This window comes from Chanodichthys erythropterus, chromosome 12 (assembly GCF_024489055.1).
Source record: "Chanodichthys erythropterus isolate Z2021 chromosome 12, ASM2448905v1, whole genome shotgun sequence".
Lineage (NCBI taxonomy): Eukaryota > Metazoa > Chordata > Actinopteri > Cypriniformes > Xenocyprididae > Chanodichthys > Chanodichthys erythropterus.
In genome coordinates this window covers 694,433-713,061 of record NC_090232.1, presented here as the reverse complement: position 1 = coordinate 713,061, position 18,629 = coordinate 694,433, and the positions used below count along the sequence as shown (strand labels likewise).

Here is an 18,629-nt window from a genome sequence, read left to right as displayed (position 1 = left end):
TTACTTTTTAGTCATAATTCTATTTAAGTAATAATTTAATTATTTAGAATTGATGTCATAATTGATTTTATAATTGATTGATAATCAATTGATTTTTTGTCATAATTTTGACTTTTTGTGATGTTGAAATTTTTGTCAATTTAATTTAGTTAATTTTAATTTAATTTAATTTTAATGAACAATTGAATGCAATTTAATTTTAATTAATTTAATTTCTACATAGTGTCATAATTTCGACGTCTTAATTTAATTTAGTCGTGTCATATTTTCAACTTTTTATGTCATCGAGGTCATTGTGTGTGTGAAATTCTATTATATTTAAATGTAATTCTTTTAGCAGATGATTTCTCAAACAGAAGCTGAAATATTAGCAGTGCAGCGATACAGATTGAGTGATTGACATTAACGTCAGTGTCCTCCACCTGCAGCACAGCTGTGAGCCGAACCTCTTCATCCAGAACGTCTTCGTCGACACTCACGACCCACAATTCCCTCTCATCGCCTTCTTTACAAACAGGTGAGAATCATCAGTCACGCTTGAGATCATTACACGCAGCATCAGATGTATTTCTACAGCTCTTTATACAGTACAGAAACCGAATCAGTGATGCAAACTTCATCCAACTTCATGTGTAAAGCTGATCAATTATGAAGCATTCAGTTCAGTCGTGTCCGTGTCAGCAAATGGAAACAAACGCGACTGTGTTCACTTTCATTTCTCAGGTCAGTTAAAGCTGGAACTGAACTGACCTGGAACTACTCGTACACACCGGGCAGTGACCCGGATCACGAGCTGAGCTGCCGCTGCGCCAGCACCACCTGTCAATCACTCATCATCTGACATGCCCAGTTCTGCCTCACCAACTTCTGCATTTCCTGAATGAAACCGGATGGTTATTGTGCTTCTTTGAGGGTGTTTTTATGCAGCAGCTGAAGTTAGAATAAAGTTGAGTCAAGCAAAGCTCTGTCGTGTGTGTGTGTGTGTGTGTGTGTGTGTGTGTGTGTGTGTGTGTGTCACACAGACCCCATGTAGTGCACTTACTGGAATGATCAAGTTTAATTCACAGAATCTAGGAGTGACCGTAGACTAAAATAGTCAGTATAACAACTAAAATCGAGTTTTGGAGGAATTCTGACGAGGGAATGAATTCAAATAAATATCTTTAAGTTGTTTCAGCTCGTCTGAATACTTGTTTTGTTGTATTTTGAATCATTTTAAGTCATCTTGAGGCCTCTGGTTGATTTAGCAGATGCAAATTATCTTTAGAGCAATATTCATAATACACAATACAGGCATAAGATGAGCAGACAAAACTGAAATCCAGAAAGAGAGCAAGATATTTATTTATAAAGGAACTGTAGTGAGTATTTTTGATAATTGATTAGTTGTGTGCATTAAGATCATGATGTATGATTGAAGAAATCATTTGCTGGTTAGTGCTGCTCATCTTCATCTGTGACCGGCTGAGTTTCAGTTCTTAACTATAAAATCCTCACAGAAACACCCTGAACACTGTGTTCAGCACAGACTGGATCAGTGACGAGATCGACACAAATTGCTGCAAATACAGTGTTCTTTTGAAGGTTTCGTAAGCCGCGGGTCAGTGAAATCACACCTCACAGAGTCTGAAGACCACAAGCATGAAAGGACCTGAAACCCACAGACATGAAACGGACAGAGCGAGTTTTGATCTCATGTGGGGCTTTAAGTCTATAGCTCAGTACAGATCGTTTCAAAGCAGCTTCACAGTAATAAACAGGAAAATTACAGAATCAATGATGCAAACTTCATCAAATATGAGACACATTCAGATTCTGATATAAAGCAGCTCTACTGAAGACAATAGAGTCTTTATTCAGATCAGTCCAGGAGGTTTTGTTTATCTGATAGTGTCAGCACGGTTAAAATCAATATTACTGAATATTAAATGGCACCTAAAGCTCCTTTCACGAGATGTAATATCAGTCTTTGGTGTCTCCAGAATGTGTGTGTGAAGTTTCAGCTCAAAATCCCCCACAGATCATTTATTATAGCTTGTCAAATTTGCCTCTATTTGGGTGTGAGCAAAAACACGCCGTTTTTGTGTGTGTCCCTTTAAATGCAAATGAGCTCCGCTTTCCAGAAGAGGGCGGAGCTTTAACAGCTCAACAACAAAGCTGGAGAATCTCATGCAGCCAAGATGAGGAAAGTGTTCAGCCTTACATTGTTCAAACCGGAGTCGACACTGATGGAGAGACTCAGGAAGAAGTTACAACTTTTAGACGTTTCTGAATGGTTAGTGGATAAATTGATGTAGTTGCTGTGGAGTTGATTCAACTCATCCACTAGCATGTGCGTCATGTTCATCTTTTGTGTTGAATTGACCCTCGTTTGGCGTAAAATGACGGCATGTCAACAACACTCGACTACAACAACTCTTCCCCTTCTCTAAAGCAGCCCAACATGGCCCCGCCCCCTTTGTTGTGTGTTCTCGGGGGCGGGGTTTATGTAAATTTTAGGGTTTGTGATGTCACTAACCTGGGAAGCTTAGTAGTCCCTACAATCCATTTAAAAAGCATTTTTTGTAAAAGAATCTTTGTCGTAACTTTACAGATGTTTTAACAGCAACATTACACCAACTAATGTTAAAAATCAATCAAGTCACCCTTTTAAAAGTCTTTAAACTGATGCATTAGTGCATAATATAAACACCAGAATCAGACATAGAATACAAACTAAAGCTTTATTAATACCATCGACAGTCAAGTGCTTAAAATCATCAGAGTGCGGCTCAGAAGTCCTGAGACTGCGCCTCTTTGCTGGAGTTCGGGTCTCGCGCCGCTTTGGTCTTCTTCGGCAGCAGCTGCGCCTGGATGTTGGGCAGCACGCCGCCCTCCGAGATCGTGACGCCGCCCAGCAGCGTGTTCAGCTCCTCGTCGTTCCGCACCGCCAGCTGGATGTGGCGCGGCGCGATGCGGAGCTTCTTGTTGTCGCGGCTCGCGTTGCCCGCCAGCTCCAGCACCTCCGCGACCAGGTACTCGATGACCGCCGTCAGGTACACCGCCGCTCCCGAGCCGATGCGCGCCGCGTAGTTCCCCTTCCGCAGGAGGCGCGCGATGCGGCCCACCGGGAACTGAAGCCCCGCGCGGGAGGAGCGCGACACCGACTGCTTGGTCTTCGCTGCAGCTGCGAGCTTCTTACCGCGACCGGACATGACGAGGAGATCTGAATCAGAGAGTCAAATGATCGGTTCAAGCGAACATTACTAGTGCTGAATGAACAAACACGTAGCCTACATTTACTAGTAAAAGTTCAAATGAGTAAAAAGATCAACTATTAAAACAGCGACTCTAGAGTATTCTAGATTATTAGTTGAATTTAAAGCGATCGGTTCATTTGAACAGCGATCGAGTCCCTCGAGAATCATCTCGAGTTTACAACTAAAGTTCAAATAAAGAAAATCACATTTACAAGTAATCAAAGAGCAAATGAGTCAAATAATTACTGAAGTCTTCATGACAGAAAAAGTCTGATTTATATTAATTGAATCTACCAGTAAACAAGCAGAAAATACCAGAGAACTCAAACTCACCTGCTTGACAAACACTGATTCAACCGAACAAGGATCGAGAAGAGAAGCAGTTTGATTCACAGCGAAGAATCACGTGTTTTATACCGGATCTTAATTGACATTAATTAACTTCACCTGTATCAATGAATTCATTATAGTGTAAACGATCAATCAGAGCGAGTCTTTATGACACTTTCTTTAAAAGTTTAAACAAAATAATTGTAGAATGTAGTACATTTTCTGTTGCTAATATTTAAATTGCTTATGACAATATTGATTCATTAAATAGCCTACAGTCGTTATTTTTTGTTATTACCATATTAGAACATCATGAAAAAAAGAAAGAAAAAAATATATTTTTTTATTTTTTATGTAATAAAAAAAATCTTTTTCATGATGTTCTTATTATGCCTTACAATGCTTAACATTGAGATTCAGTAAGATATTACATTATGAAAAGGAGGTTAATAAATGCGGCTCATGATGCTTGAATCAGCTTTATAAAATTCATTTTTGTAGTGTAATAAGCACGCGTTGATTTGTGGTCACATGACTATTTTGATCATGTGACCATTTGTTGTGGAGCTCACTGGTATACGATCAAAAGAATCGTGGTCGGTGTTTGTGATCATATGAATCATTTGTGTTCAGTGTTCACAGTGACTCTGTGTTCAAATGAATCGTTTGTGTTCAGTGTTCACAGTGACTCTGTGATCAAATGAATCATTTGCGCTCGCAGTGAGTCAGTGGTCATGTGATTCAGTGTTGTTCTGTGTTTACAGTGACTCTGGTCATATGAATCATATGTGTTCGCAGCGGTCAGTCATGTTTCTCGCGCTGCTCGCGGTGTTTCTGACGCTCTCTGTCGCGCGTGGCGGCGCTCCGTCGGTTCCGCCGCACGAGGAGGTGGCTCGGATGGCTCGGTTCGTGGTCCATAAGTGTGACTGGGCTTCGATGGCGACGATCTCCACTCATGATCCGGTGAAAGGACAGCCGTTCTCCAACACCTTCTCCATCAGCGACGGGCTCGCGGGCAACGGAACCGGAACCCCGTACATGTACCTGACTCACATGGAGATCTCTGTGCAGGACCTGCAGGTGCAACACCTCCGTTACACCTCACTCACCGTGATTCACTGTAATGTGTGATGAAGAACATCATAATGACCTGCAGAAAAACTCTTCAGTGTCTGAATGAAGATGATGGAAGCACAGAAGTTATTAAAACCAAAACCATAAAACAACATTTTTGCTACTTTATCTCTGTTAAATAAAGTAAACATATAAAACTTTTTATTTCAGCTATATAGTTTCATTTAGTTTAACTTGATGTTCTAAAATTACAAACTAAAAGTGAAAGAAAAATGAATAAAAACTATATAGACATATTTAAAATAATAATAATACTAATCTGAAAAAACAAACAAATACTTGAACTGATATTTTTTTTAATTTTGACATTTTATTCGTTTTTGACATTTTTTTAGTAATTTTCTTGTATGTTTTTTACATTTTTATTAGTATTTTGACTTTTTTAGTAATTTTTTGTTGTATGTTTTAAGATCTTAAATGTTTTTTGAGGGTTTCTTAGTAATTTTCTTGTATGTTTCTATATTTTTATTAGTATTTTGACTTTTTTAGTATTTTTTGTTATATGTTTTAACATTTCATTAGTTTTTTTAGTTTTTTTGTAATTTTCTTGTATGTTTCGATATTTTTATTAGTTTTTTTAGGGCTTTATGTAATTTTTTCTTGTATGTTTCTATATTTTTATTAGTATTTTGACTTTTTTAGTATTTTTTGTTGTATGTTTTAACATTTTATTAGTTTTTTGACGTTTTTTAGTAATTTTCTTCTATTTTTTTTACTAAAAAAGTCAAAATACTAATAAAAATGTAATTTTTTGTTGTATGTTTTAACATTTTAAATGTTTTTTGAGGGTTTTTTAGTAATTTTCTTGTATGTTTTGATATTTTTATTAGTTTTTGAGGGTTTTTTTGTATTTTTTTCTTGTATGTTTTGAGATTTTTATATGTTTTTGACATTTTTTTTAGTTTTTGAGGGTTTTTAAAGAAATGCAGAGGATGATGGGAAATAGTGAAATGGTGACCTTCTCTTAAATCTAAAAGCAAACTGCACGGTCATGTGGTGTGGCTTGTGTAAGCGTGAGTCAGCGAGTTTATCAGCTGCAGCATTCAGCAGAACTCATGAAGTGTGTGTGTGTGTGTGTGTGTCTCAGGTCAATCCGCAGGCGTCTCTGTCCGTGTCTCTGGCTCAGACGCACTACTGTAAGAACCACGGCTTCGACCCTCAGAGCCCTCTGTGCGCTCACATCATCCTGTCCGGCTCCGTGCTTCAGGTCAGAGGTCACGCTTCCTGCTCCGCTCCGCTCATACTGAGGCCGTTTCCCGTCTGAATCCCGTGTGTGTGTTTCAGGTGAACGACAGCGAGGCGTCCGTGGCGAAAGCCGCTCTGTTCGGCAGACACCCGGAGATGATCGACTGGCCCACGGACCACAACTGGTTCTTCGCCAAGTTCAACATCACTCAGGTGTGGGTGCTGGACTACTTCGGCGGAGTGAAGACCGTCACGCCCGAGGAGTACTACAGCGCCGCCCCGCAGTCTGTCACCACCTCATGATCAATGACCGGAGGACACCTGACCTCACTGACACAGTCAAACACGGTGAACGATCGGCACTGACGCATTCATGATGTTTTATGAGCAGCTGTTATCAGTCACAAACAGACGCTGTGCTGAATGTCATCATGTGACCTCAGTGTGTGTTTCTACAGGAAGTGACACGCGGTGATCTTGATGAACTGGATCAGAAGAGTCTCAGATTGATGAATGACTCTCAGGTTGATGTGTGTGTGTGTGTGTGTGTGTGAATCTACATGTTCGGAAGCGTTTAGAATAAATGCTCAGAATCATTTTTGCATTTTGCACAAGCTTTTTAACTTTAACAGCAGATCTTCTGTGTTGAAATCATGAGACGAGATTCACTCATACATGTTTAATTTGGTGTTTGTCAGCAACCTTTGACCCCTGACCCAAATGTGAATCTCACAAGATGATTTTTTGCATTTAGGCTCATTTTGCTCATATTTCATAATGGAATTGAATGTAAAAATAAGTCAAACATTATTTACTCAGAGTGATTATTGTTCAGATGATGATGTATATTTGGAATCAGTGTGTGATGATAATAGAGTGCCGTGAAATAAAGATCTCACAGAGTTTCTGTTTCAGCGTTTCATTACAAACAAAATCATCAAAAACATTTTTCTACTTCATTTTTGTTCATTAAAATCGTTAACTGAAATAAAATATAAACATCTTAAACTTTTTATTTCAGCTAGTTGACAAGATGTCTTATTTTCACTTAGTTCTAAAATAACTAAAACTAACAGTGAAATAACAATTAATAAAAACTATATAGACATTTTAAAAATAATAAAAATGTTATAAAACATACAATTACTTGAACTAATTTTTAGTAATTTTGTTGTGTTTTTTTTGTAATTTTTATTAGTATTTTGATTGTTTTTTTTATTTTGTTGTCTGTTTTGACATTTTATGTTTGTTTTTTACTTCTTTAGTAATTTTTTGTTGTATGTTTTAAAATTTTATTAGTTTTTTTAGTGATTTTTAGTCATTTTGTTTGTAGTTTGCCATTTTTATTAGTTTTGGGGTTTTTTTGTTGTAATTTTTGTTGTTTTTTTACATTTTTACCAGCTTTTGAGGTGTTTTATTAATTTTGTTGTATGTTTTTTGATGTTTTTATTAGTTTTTGAGGATTTTTTGGTAATTTTGCATGTAGTTTGCCATTTTTATTAGTTTGGGGTTTTTTTGTTGCAATTTTTGCTGTATGTTTTGAAATTTTTATTCATTTTTGAGTTTCCTAGTAATTTTGTTGTATGTTTTTGACATTTTTTTGACTATTTTTATTTCAGCTTTAGTTTTAGTTATTTTAGTAGACTGAGTTAATCTAAATTGAATTAAGAAACCTTGCTTTGTCAACTAGCTGAAATGAAATGTTTAAGTTTTTTGAGATTTAATTTTACTTCAGTACTATTTTAACTAAAAATAAAAAAACCCAGAAAATATAAGAATAGAAACTCAAAACATGAGGATAAGAGAGTGTCGTCAGTCTGATTCTCTGGAAACGCTCGTGTTCTGGTCTGGAGTCAGCGCTCGGCTTCTCATCGCTCGTGTCGAGAGTATGTAGGCCGTGAGTGTGTGTGTGTGTGTGCTCGTCAGTGTTCATTGGTTGGTGGAAGAGTCTGTATGAACAGGTGGAGCTCGAGGAGCCACTTCCTGTCAGAGAAGAGATCTCGAGCTTCAGAGAAGTCAGTCGACACGACAGCGTCTGCAGCCTCAAACCGGCGGCCGTCACACAGATCCCCAGAGCCCGTCCGTCCCACACCGAGAGGGTCAGCGATGGCGTCGAGGGCAGCGTCCGCCACGATCGTCCTGCTCTCGATGGCACCTGCGTCAGGTAAGAGTCTGTGTTTGTTCAGAGTCGAGGAAGGCCGCCATCTTTCTCCAACACTTCCTCCTGTCAGAAGGTTTAAGATCCTCTCAGAGAAATCGGCTGCAGACCCTTCAGCGCGTGACCTTTGGCCTCTCGGACTGTCAGACGTGTTTATCTGTCGTCCTCTGATCGTCCCTCGATCCGCTCCTCGTGTGCGACTCAAACACGTCAGCTGATCGAGACAGAATAATGTTTAGATGTGATTCAGTGAAACTGAAGGAAAGATTCGGTCGTTACAGTTCGTTAACATGATCAACTCTTCCACAGCGTTAATTAATCAATGTTCATCTCAACATTTACTGATACGTGTGTGTGGATCTGACATGAACAACTGTGTGTGTGTGTTAACATAAAGATTAATAAAGCGTGGAAATATATATATTGTTCAAAGTTCGTTTATAGATGAACTAATGAGAGTTTGTGGTAAAAATGACAAACTACGGCACATTTTGATTTGAATTATAATGTTTATTTTAGTTTTTTCTCATATATTGATCTGACGAGATGTGAATATGTCATTAGTGCAAAAACATGTTTTAAAATAGATGTATTTTTAGTAAAATGTAAATTTAATTCACCTTAATTTTGTCAGTATTTACAGAAGAATCCAGCAAACATCATGAATTCACTGATTCTGATTCTCTACAGCGCTTCTCTTTGATTTGACTGTATTTCATAACTCATAACCGCTGATAATATTTCAGAGATTATGAAGGCCCGACTGTCTGAAGATTCTGCAGATTTGAGTGTTTCGTAGAAATGCAGAAACATCAGAACAAACTTCTGCTTCTTCAGTTTTTATCTGAGCGCTGAATTAAAACTAAATCATCTGATCATAAACAGATGAATCATATTTAATGCTGAAGTGAATCAGTGAATCTCCGGTGACTCGGTGGAATCAGGATTCACTCTTTCCGCTCGTGAACATCAGTGTTTGTGTGATAGATCCACTTCCTGAACATCGCTGGCGTTTATTCTTGTTTTTCCACGAACTCAGATGAAAGAAAGTCTATAAATACTGCAGCGGCTCAATTCATTTATCTGATGATTTCTGCTCACGAGAGCGTGTTTCTGTTCTGAGCCAGTGTCAGCTTCACACGTGTTCAAACATTAAATATTATAGCAGAAACATTAGATTATATTCATCAGAGCTCTGAAATCTTCTTCTTCTTCTGCAAACAAAAATCTGTTCTGAGAACGTTATGAAAACGTTATTTCTGAATGTTCTCAGACCGTTCCAAACATCCAGAGTTTTACTTTTTAAAAAAACATCCCATTTCATCATTCTTCAAACGTTACGGGAACGTTACTTTGGAACGTTCTGAAACAAGTATAAACATTTAAAAATGTTCAACTGAAATGTTTCAGAAAAACGTTCCATGAACGAAGTATAAATTAAATTTTTGTGTTAATTCTTTCAGAACTTTATTAAAGTCCAGCTAACTCTGAACTAATGTTCTGTTAGCGTTACTGTTAGAAGGTTAGTTGGTAACGTTGAGAGAACGTTCCCTGTTGTGCTGAAGTGTTTTTCTTCAGACGCTGCTGATGTTGTGGAAAGAGTCGATCTGTGGGCGAAGCGACTTACTGTCAGACTTTAATAGTGACGACACGCTGGAAAAAACTGTTAGAAAAACATCATTTCAAGGAACACGCTGATAAATTCAATAACTCGCTCATGAAATGCTGAAATTTGCTGAAATGACGCTTCGCTCGTGAACTCAAGTGTGTCACAGCTGACAGATGCTGGAGAAACCCGGTCATGCTCCACATTCACTTCATTTATATATATATATACAGACTTTATTAATGTTTCTCAGAGAGTCTCTTCTGCTCTCCAAAGCTGTGTTTATTTGATCAAAAATAATGAAATATTATTCCAATGTAAATCAGCTGTTTTCTATGTGAATATATAGTAAAGTGTAATTTATTCCTGTGATCATTTTCAGCATCATTACTCCAGTCTTCAGTGTCACATGATCCTTCAGAAATCATTCTGATATGATGATTTGCTGCTCAAGAAACATTTATGATTATTATCAGTGTTGAAAACAGTCATATTTCTGTGGAAACCGTCACATTTAATTCTTCAGGATTCTTTGATGAACAGAAAGAAACAGCGTTTATTTGAAACTGAATCTTTTGAAACATTATAAATGTTTTACTGCCACTTTTAATGATGAATAAAAGTATGAATTTCTTTAAAAATCTTACCCCAAACTTTTTTTTATCAAGACATAATATTCAAGTCATATGTATAAATAAATAATTACATTCTATTTTCTCATTTTTTACGCACATTGTGGTGTTTGAGTATCTGTCGACATGTTAGGAGGAAATCATCAAAGGTTATTTATATTGAAGATATTTCTTTAAAGTCGATCACTAACTAGTGAACTTCATCACACGATCCCTGCGCCGTCCGCTCACACTTCACTGACTCCGAAATCCAAAGCTGTTTCATTTCTATTGCAGGAGTATTAAAAAAGAACAGAATTTAGTCATTTATTTTAACGTTAACAAGCCATTTTTATGACGATCTCACATATCAAGAACAGAAATGATGAAGCTCATATAAAATAAGTGTAAAATAAAGGAGCAGACGTAATATGAGTTTGTCCTTCAGCGTTTCACTGTTTTTACTCTCATTACACTCCATTAGTTTCTGCTAAAAACATACTTGAGTGAAAATGAAAATATAAATCTTTTATTTATGTAACTTTTATGTGTTTTATTTGAAAATTATACTTGCGTATTAAAAGAGTAGAAGAGAGATTCACACTGAATCATTTCTCATGTCAATCTCAATGAATCGCATCATTTTTGTCAGACGGACTCGAACAGAGAGAGTTTATTGAGGAAAAACTAAAACAAGCGTCCGTCTGGAGTGTGTTGAACACGATCAGAACTGAACGATCAGAGATCATGTGGAGTTAAACTGAATCTTCTGCGTCTGTTCGACTTTCAATTCTTTATTTGAGGAATTTGGTTATTTTTCTCTGCAGATGTAGATGTTGAATTAATTATATCCATCAGCATATCATGCAGTGAATTGATTAAACATTGATTGATTGACAGTGATAATTGTTGTTCAATATTTAATTTAGTGTAACTGAACGAACCCAAACCATAAACACTGAATTCAACATTTTATCACCTTCTTTTAAACATCAAACACTGTTTTCAAAAATTATAACATTTAAATAAAAATGTAACAGTGGCCATTAAACATGATTTTTTATGATCAGTTCTCTGAAGAAAACATTATTATATTAAATTGAATTCAGTTGTCAGCGTCGTGGACAGTTCTCGACGTTGAAGATGAGGTCGTTGACTCTACAGACGCGTGTGAAATCTCTCAGACACGGAGACAGAGTTTCTGAACTTGATATTTTTCTCAGCTAAAGAGTCAGACTGACCGCTGAACCTGGAAACACTGAGTGTGTGAGAAAAGCTTTCTTCAAGAGTAACTGCAGTCGTGAGGAGCAGAACGAGCTGAAGAAAGTGTTCAGAATAAACTGACCTCGAGAGACTCGTCCGTCCGGCTCAGATCTTCAGATGACCGACAGCAGAACCGCTCCAGCAGCAGCCGATCAATCTGACCGCAGCGGGTCTGTGGTGTGAGAGAGAGAGGAAACGGATCCGCCACAGATCAGCTCAACACCTGCGCACACACACACACACACACACACACACCGCTCTGATGATGATGATGAACTGAATTCAGATGTTTTCATGACCTTTATGACATTATGATTGTGTTTCAGATCATCGCTGAAGTTTCTGACCTCACGCTCTTCTGATGCATTTACTAATCTTCTCATTCATCCGTTAGACTCAAATAAGTTTAATTGGCATGAATTATATTCATTATAATATATAACATTTAAAGAAATCATATATTTCCAGCACAAATATCTAAACATTCTTAAATCAAGATCATTTACTGGAGAAGAGAAATGACTGAAGATATTAAACCTAGTTCTCTGAAAATGCATCAAAATGAAGCGAGTTTGAGTTTAAAACAAGAACAAAGATCTGTCAGTGGAGTTCAGCGACTCCATCATCAGATATTCTTCTTCTTGTTTTCAGCACAAACTCACTTCAGTCGCTTTTCTCACTCTGAGCAGATTATCGATCATTAAAATGTTGATATATGAAGACCAGTTTTGATCAAATGACGTTCATTACGTTTCGAATGTGATTTTTGGGTTCAGTCGCAGTTTGTGTTCAAGAGAATTCAGTCTGTAATGAGTGTGAATGCAGTGGATTCAGAGGTCAAAGTTCACCTGTTTAACGGCTTCATTTCTTTGTTGGTTTAGTTCATTGGATGAACAACATCTGCTTGATTCATGATGATTTTAATAGTTTCATGATTGATTATGATTTAATATTGTGAGAATCAAACCTGCAGCTGAAGGAGTTTCACAGTTTCATCGACTGCCAAACATTTACTCTGATCCCATTTATGAGCAACAAATGATGAAAGTGTGTGTGTGTGTGTGTGTGTGTGTGTGTGTGTGTGTGTGTGAGGGAGGGAGGGTGTGTGAGTGTGTGTGTGTGTGTGTGTGTGTGTGTGTGTGTGTGTGTGTGTGAGGGTGGGAGGGTGTGTGTGTGTGGTGCTCCCACTGTATCTCTCTCTCTCACACACGCACACACACACACACACACGTTATTCAGTTAGAGCAGCTGAACAAACCGCTGAACTAGAAACAGCTCGAGTCTGAAACACCACAAACACTTCAGACGAGACGTGTGTGTGTGTGTGTGTGTGTGTGTGTGTGTGTGTGTGTGTGTGTGTGTGTGTGTGAATATAATAATGCTGAAAGTGCTCAGAGTTCATAAACTGCAATAATATCATGTTCTTCAAATATCTAAACATTCTTAAATCAAGATAATTTACTGCAGAAGAGAAATGACTGAAGATATGAAGACTGGATTAATGAAAAATGTATTAAGTGAATATGAATATTGTGAATATATGCCAGTGCAGTCTGAAACAGTGCGGACAGAAAACATGATCATTTTTCAGACTCCACTGACAGATATTTGTTCTTGTTTTAAACTCAAACTCACTTCATTTTGATGCATTTTTCTGGAAAACTAATTTTTCATTTTGCGTCTCAGTCATTCTGATGTGACCCTCGTTGTCTTCTGGTCGTTTTATCCTTGAGAGGATTTTCATGTTCATGTTCTCTCTCTGATCGCTCACAGTTTGAGCTTTTGCTGTTCATTTTCCGGCATGTTCTGCTTGTGCCGTTCAGGTCAAAAATAACATCTTCTAACCCTCTGGTGTTCATCACCAAATACTGCATTCAATCTTTTAAAAGCGTGTTTTCTTTCAGTCAGCGCTGCTTGTGTGTTTCTCTGTGGAACTGATTGTTCGTAGGCATTAAAGGAACACAACACTTTTTTTGAAAATAGAATCCATTCAGCCGATCTCCGGGTCTGGCGGTACCACTTTTAGCATAGCTTAGCATAATACATTGAATCTGATTAGACCGTTAGCATCTTGCTCAAAAATGACCAAAGAGTTTTGATATTTTTCCTATTAAAATCTTGACTCTTCTGTAGTTAAATCGTGTACTAAGACCAATGGAAAATGAAAGTTGTAATTGTCTAGGCCGATATGGCTAGGAACTATACTCTCATTCCGGCATAATAACGGTAAACTCAACTGTTTAACTCTAGGAGAGCTGGAAAATGAGCCTATTTTAAAAAAAAAGTGTAGTGTTCCTTTAAATAATAACCTGAAAATGTAACTTTTTTTCTGTGTTTCTCGCAGTGACTGCATCATCAGCGTACGACCCTCAGATCTGTTACGCTCTGGACGGCCTTCTGCTGCTGTACGGAGTCATCATCACTGCGTTCTTCATCCACGAGCGGGTGAGACACACACACACACATTCTCAGAACGTTATCTCAGGGTTACACACAACGTTCTTCCAGTAACATTAATAGAACGTTCGTTCAGAGTAATCTGGTCTTTAATAATGTTCTCAAGACGTTAGTATAGAAACATTATTTATACGTCATTCATGGAACATTTTTTTCTGAAAAGTTTGTTGAACGTTTGTTTCTACTCGTTTCATAACGTTCAGAGAACATTTGAAAGTAACATTCCCATAATGTTTGAAGAATGATACAATAGAATGTTCCCTTAACGTTCAAATAACCAAGAAGAAATAATTTCTTAGTTTAATGAGAACATTACGTTCTTGCAGTATATTTTTGTTGGTTTCTGTGAATTAATGAAGTTTCCTCTTTCAGTACATCAAGAAGAGGACTAAAGCGGACGCAGAGTCTCCGTATCAGGTGAGGATCATGTGACACACCTACCGATCAGCTGATCAGACTCTGATATTAATGAGGTTTGATGTTTCCAGGCGATTAACACCGCGGGGAAGGAAGTGTACAGCGCTCCGAACCAGCGCAGCGGTGATGAAGCTCGGGTGAGTGATCCAACCAACATACATCACATGACATGTCACATGACGGAGGGGCCCTGATCATACGTGTGTGTGTGTGTGTGTTTCACAGGGTCGCAGGAGAGGAGGAGACGACACGTACACGGTAAGATCTTCATCAACAGGAAGGAAGTTTATTAGCAGCACTTAGAGAATAATGAGCTGAAGCGCTTCGACCACAGACACACACTCACACACACACACACACACACACACACACACACACACACACACACACACTCACACTCTCACACACCTGCTGCACTTTCCACCAGAGGCACAAAACCAGCGTCAGACTGAACGTTACTGAGACGCTTCTTCACACGAGACCCTTCAGCCCCGAAACAACATCTGAGACTCCATCAGACCCTCGATTCAATCCACAGAGATGCAGATTATTACATAACCTAATATAATATAACATAACAACATATAATATAACATTATATAACATAACATATTATATAACAACAACATATAATATAACATAATATAACAACATAACACATAAAAACAACATAATATAATATAACATAACATAACAACATTTAACATAACAAAACAACATAATATAACAACATAACATAATATAACAACATAACACAAAAACATAAAATAATATAATATAACATAATATAACAGCATATTATATAACAAAACTTAACATATTATATAACAACATAACACATAAAAACAACATAATATAATATAACATAACATAACAACATTTAACATAACATAACAACATAATATAACAACATATAATATAACATTATATAACATAACATATTATATAACAACATAACACATAAAAACATAATATAATATAACATAATGTAACAGCAAATTATATAACAACATAACACATAAAAACAACATAATATAATATAACATAATATAACAACATTTAACATAACATAACATCATATAATATAACATTATATAACAACATAACACATAAAATATAACAATATAACAGCATATTATATAACAAAACTTAACATATTATATAACATAACATAACACATAACATAACACATTATATAACAATATAACATAACATATCATAACTTAACACATAATATAATATAATATAATATAATATAATATAATATAATATAATATAATATAATATAATATAATATAATATAATATAATATAATATAATACAATACAATACACTGGTCAGTTTATTTCATATCGAGTCTCCAGAAATCACACAAAACATTTTGAAATTTGCCTGTAATTTCACTGTAACAAAAACACTTTAAATACAGTGTAACACAATCAGATAAAACTAAAAGGTTACACTGTATTTTAAGGTGTTTTTGTTACAGTGAAATGAAACATTAAGTTCTGAGTAACAATAATGAACATTACATGCACTTACTGTAGTGTTATGATGTAATTATGCATATTTTACTGTTATTACTACAGTAACTACATGTAGCGAGGACACTGTAAAATAAAGTGTTACCATTTATTGTTTAACCCACATGATGATGATGATGATGATGATGGTTTGTTTCAGCCTCTGACTAAGAAGACGGATGAAACGTACCGTGAGATTGAGCCGAAGGGAGACGTGAGTGTTTTATCTGGTGTTGATTCTTGATTCATGAGTGATTCAGAAAGACTCATTGTGTTGTTGATTCTTGATTCATGAGTGATTCAGAAAGACTCATTGTGTTGTTGATTCTTGATTCATGAGTGATTCAGAAAGACTCATTGTGTTGTTGATTCTTGATTCATGAGTGATTCAGAAAGACTCATTGTGTTGTTGATTCTTGATTCATGAGTGATTCAGAAAGACTCATTGTGTTGTTGATTCTTGATTCACGAGTGATTCAGAAAGACTCATTGTGGTGTTGATTCTTGATTCATGAGTGATTCAGAAAGACTCATTGTGGTGTTGATTCTTGATTCATGAGTGATTCAGAAAGACTCATTGTGTTGTTGATTCTCGTCCACAGCGCCGGCGTGATCAGGTCTATCAGGTGAGACGCCTCAGATCTCAGATAAAGTGTGTGATACGGTTTGATCTGTTGTGTGTGTTTCAACACTGAACACGTGTGTGTGTGTGTGTGTGTTTCAGGGTCTGAGCTCCATGACCAAAGACACGTATGATTCTCTGCACATGCAGCAGATTCACCCGCCGCCCCGTTAGAGTCGCTCGTCTGACCCTCGTCAGGACACAGTCCACTCCACAGTCCCTTCTTTCTTTCCTAAAGGCTCCAGTCATGTGATTATTGTGTTTTTACAGTTTTTCACTTTCATAATGAGCTCAGAGGTCACAGGTCACACGTCCAGCAGAGAATCGCTCATTTACTAACATGAACTAACAATGAACAACTTCAACAGCATTTATTAATATTAGAGAATGTTAATCTCAGCATTTACTAATACATCATGAAAATAAAAGGTTTATTTGTTCATATTATTTAATGGAGCTGAGCTGATGATTCTTTACTAACATTAACATTAATAAATGCTTTAAAGTGTATTTTTCATTGTTAGTTGATGCATTAACTAGAATTGATAAATGAGTCCTTAAAAAAATCCCTATAAGAGCGTTTGACAGTAAACTGAGTGAAGAGCAAACGCTTGAACGAACATCATGTGATTCAGTTGATTCACTCCACACACGTTTGTTCTTCTTCTCATTAGTGTAATATCACACTCTTCTTACTAAATGATTTTATTCAGTGATTTCATAAAACAATATTTGTTTCCCAAAGAATCTTTCAGTGATTCGTTCTTATAAGAACCACTTTAATGATCTAGAGAACCGTTAGAGGAACGAAAGATTCATGGATGTTAAAGATTCTTCATGGAACATCAACATTCATTTTTAATATTGTTTTCAGTCCCAAAAACACAGTTTCATAATGTCTTATTTTCTTGTGATTTTGTGGTGAAATATGAGCAGATTTTATGAGATTCACTGAGTTTTAAAGATGTTTAGTGTTTATCGTGACTCTTTTAGGAACAATATTTTGCATTTACTTTTAAAAACTGAGAATTTCACTATTTCATTTGATTGTTGTTACTTTTGTCTGTAATTTTGTCATTAGCTTGTTAATAAAAAGATTTTTTCCCATCACACTCGTCAGTAAATGATCAGTTTTGAAGCTTGATTTGACTGATTGTCACTCAGAAGAACAGATCGAACAGAGAAACAGTCTGAGAAAAACATTTAATGAATCTACAGCAACATGACAAACTCAACAGCAAAGAAACAAACTCCAGAGGAGCTCATGAGTACAGTAAACCATGAAACAGCAACACCTGGAGCCGAGAGTCCAGAAGACCTGCGGAGGAACACAAGAGTGAGTGTGTGTGTGTGTGTGTGTGTGTGTGTGTGTGTGTGTGTGTGTGTGTGTGTGTGTGTGTGTGTGTGTGTGTGTGTGTGTGTGTGTGTGTGTGTAGCCCTTCTGTATGATATAAACATTCTGCAGAGAAAGTCGACACACATCGTCTGAATCAAGAGAACGACAGAAGAAACTCGGAGCCGCTGCTGTTTCATCTCATGCAGAGAAAATGATTCATATTCCACCATAAAATCAATAACTTGATTACTGGATCATAAAGATTAGAATACAACTACGATTTCCAATGAATTATACATAAAAAAAAAAAATCAAGGGAAAGGCAAAGAGAAAGTGAATAATCTTTGGTTTTCATCCTCAAGAGGACTTTTGCTTTGGGAACCACAAAATAAACTTTTTTTCACATATTCATATATTTACTGTATATATAATCCTGGTATATATTGTGGGTGTTCGAATAAAGATGATAAAGAAACGGATGAATCTTTGGTTTTCATCTGCTTTTTCATTCCTGCAGAAAACAATAAAGACACTAAAGATGAATCACTGAAATATTTCATATATTAAACTTCACCGGCGTGAGACAAAAGCAGAATGGAAACGAACGATATTAATAGATCAATGTCGCCGCCTTCTGTTCAACAGTTTCATGTGTATAAATAACATCAGAACGGATCGTATGCAGATATTTTCATGTTGAAGTTTCCACCACAGACTGCTGGAAGCAGATAAAAACAACGAGACTCCG

General features: G+C 36.7%; 3 protein-coding genes across 5 annotated transcripts; 2 read left to right on the top strand and 1 right to left on the bottom strand.

Annotated features, from left to right (window-relative positions):
• Positions 1-2,245: 2,245 nt before the first annotated feature.
• LOC137033102 (histone H2A-like) lies at positions 2,246-12,578 on the bottom strand. 2 transcript variants are annotated; one of them, XM_067405216.1, is made up of 2 exons: positions 11,609-12,578; positions 2,246-3,205 (listed from the first exon to the last, which is right to left on the bottom strand). In XM_067405216.1, the coding sequence occupies exon 2, from the start codon at positions 3,192-3,194 to the stop codon at positions 2,772-2,774; it is 423 nt and encodes a 140-aa protein (XP_067261317.1). In that variant the 5' UTR covers positions 3,195-3,205; positions 11,609-12,578; the 3' UTR covers positions 2,246-2,771. The 2 variants fall into 2 exon arrangements, with proteins under 2 accessions (XP_067261317.1, XP_067261316.1); XM_067405215.1 differs by lacking the exon at positions 11,609-12,578 and adding an exon at positions 3,573-3,872.
• Positions 4,117-6,896, top strand: creg1 (cellular repressor of E1A-stimulated genes 1). 2 transcript variants are annotated; one of them, XM_067405211.1, is made up of 4 exons: positions 4,117-4,649; positions 5,791-5,910; positions 5,988-6,236; positions 6,347-6,891. In XM_067405211.1, exons 1-3 carry the CDS (start codon positions 4,347-4,349, stop codon positions 6,189-6,191), a joined length of 627 nt encoding a protein of 208 aa, XP_067261312.1. In that variant the 5' UTR covers positions 4,117-4,346; the 3' UTR covers positions 6,192-6,236; positions 6,347-6,891. The 2 variants fall into 2 exon arrangements, with proteins under 2 accessions (XP_067261312.1, XP_067261311.1); XM_067405210.1 differs by having other exon boundaries at positions 5,988-6,896.
• On the top strand, positions 7,295-17,665 carry LOC137033100 (T-cell surface glycoprotein CD3 zeta chain-like). Its single transcript, XM_067405213.1, has 8 exons — positions 7,295-8,052; positions 13,871-13,971; positions 14,356-14,400; positions 14,472-14,537; positions 14,626-14,658; positions 16,084-16,137; positions 16,526-16,549; positions 16,648-17,665. Exons 1-8 carry the CDS (start codon positions 7,842-7,844, stop codon positions 16,717-16,719), a joined length of 606 nt encoding a protein of 201 aa, XP_067261314.1. The 5' UTR covers positions 7,295-7,841; the 3' UTR covers positions 16,720-17,665.
• Positions 17,666-18,629: the final 964 nt, after the last annotated feature.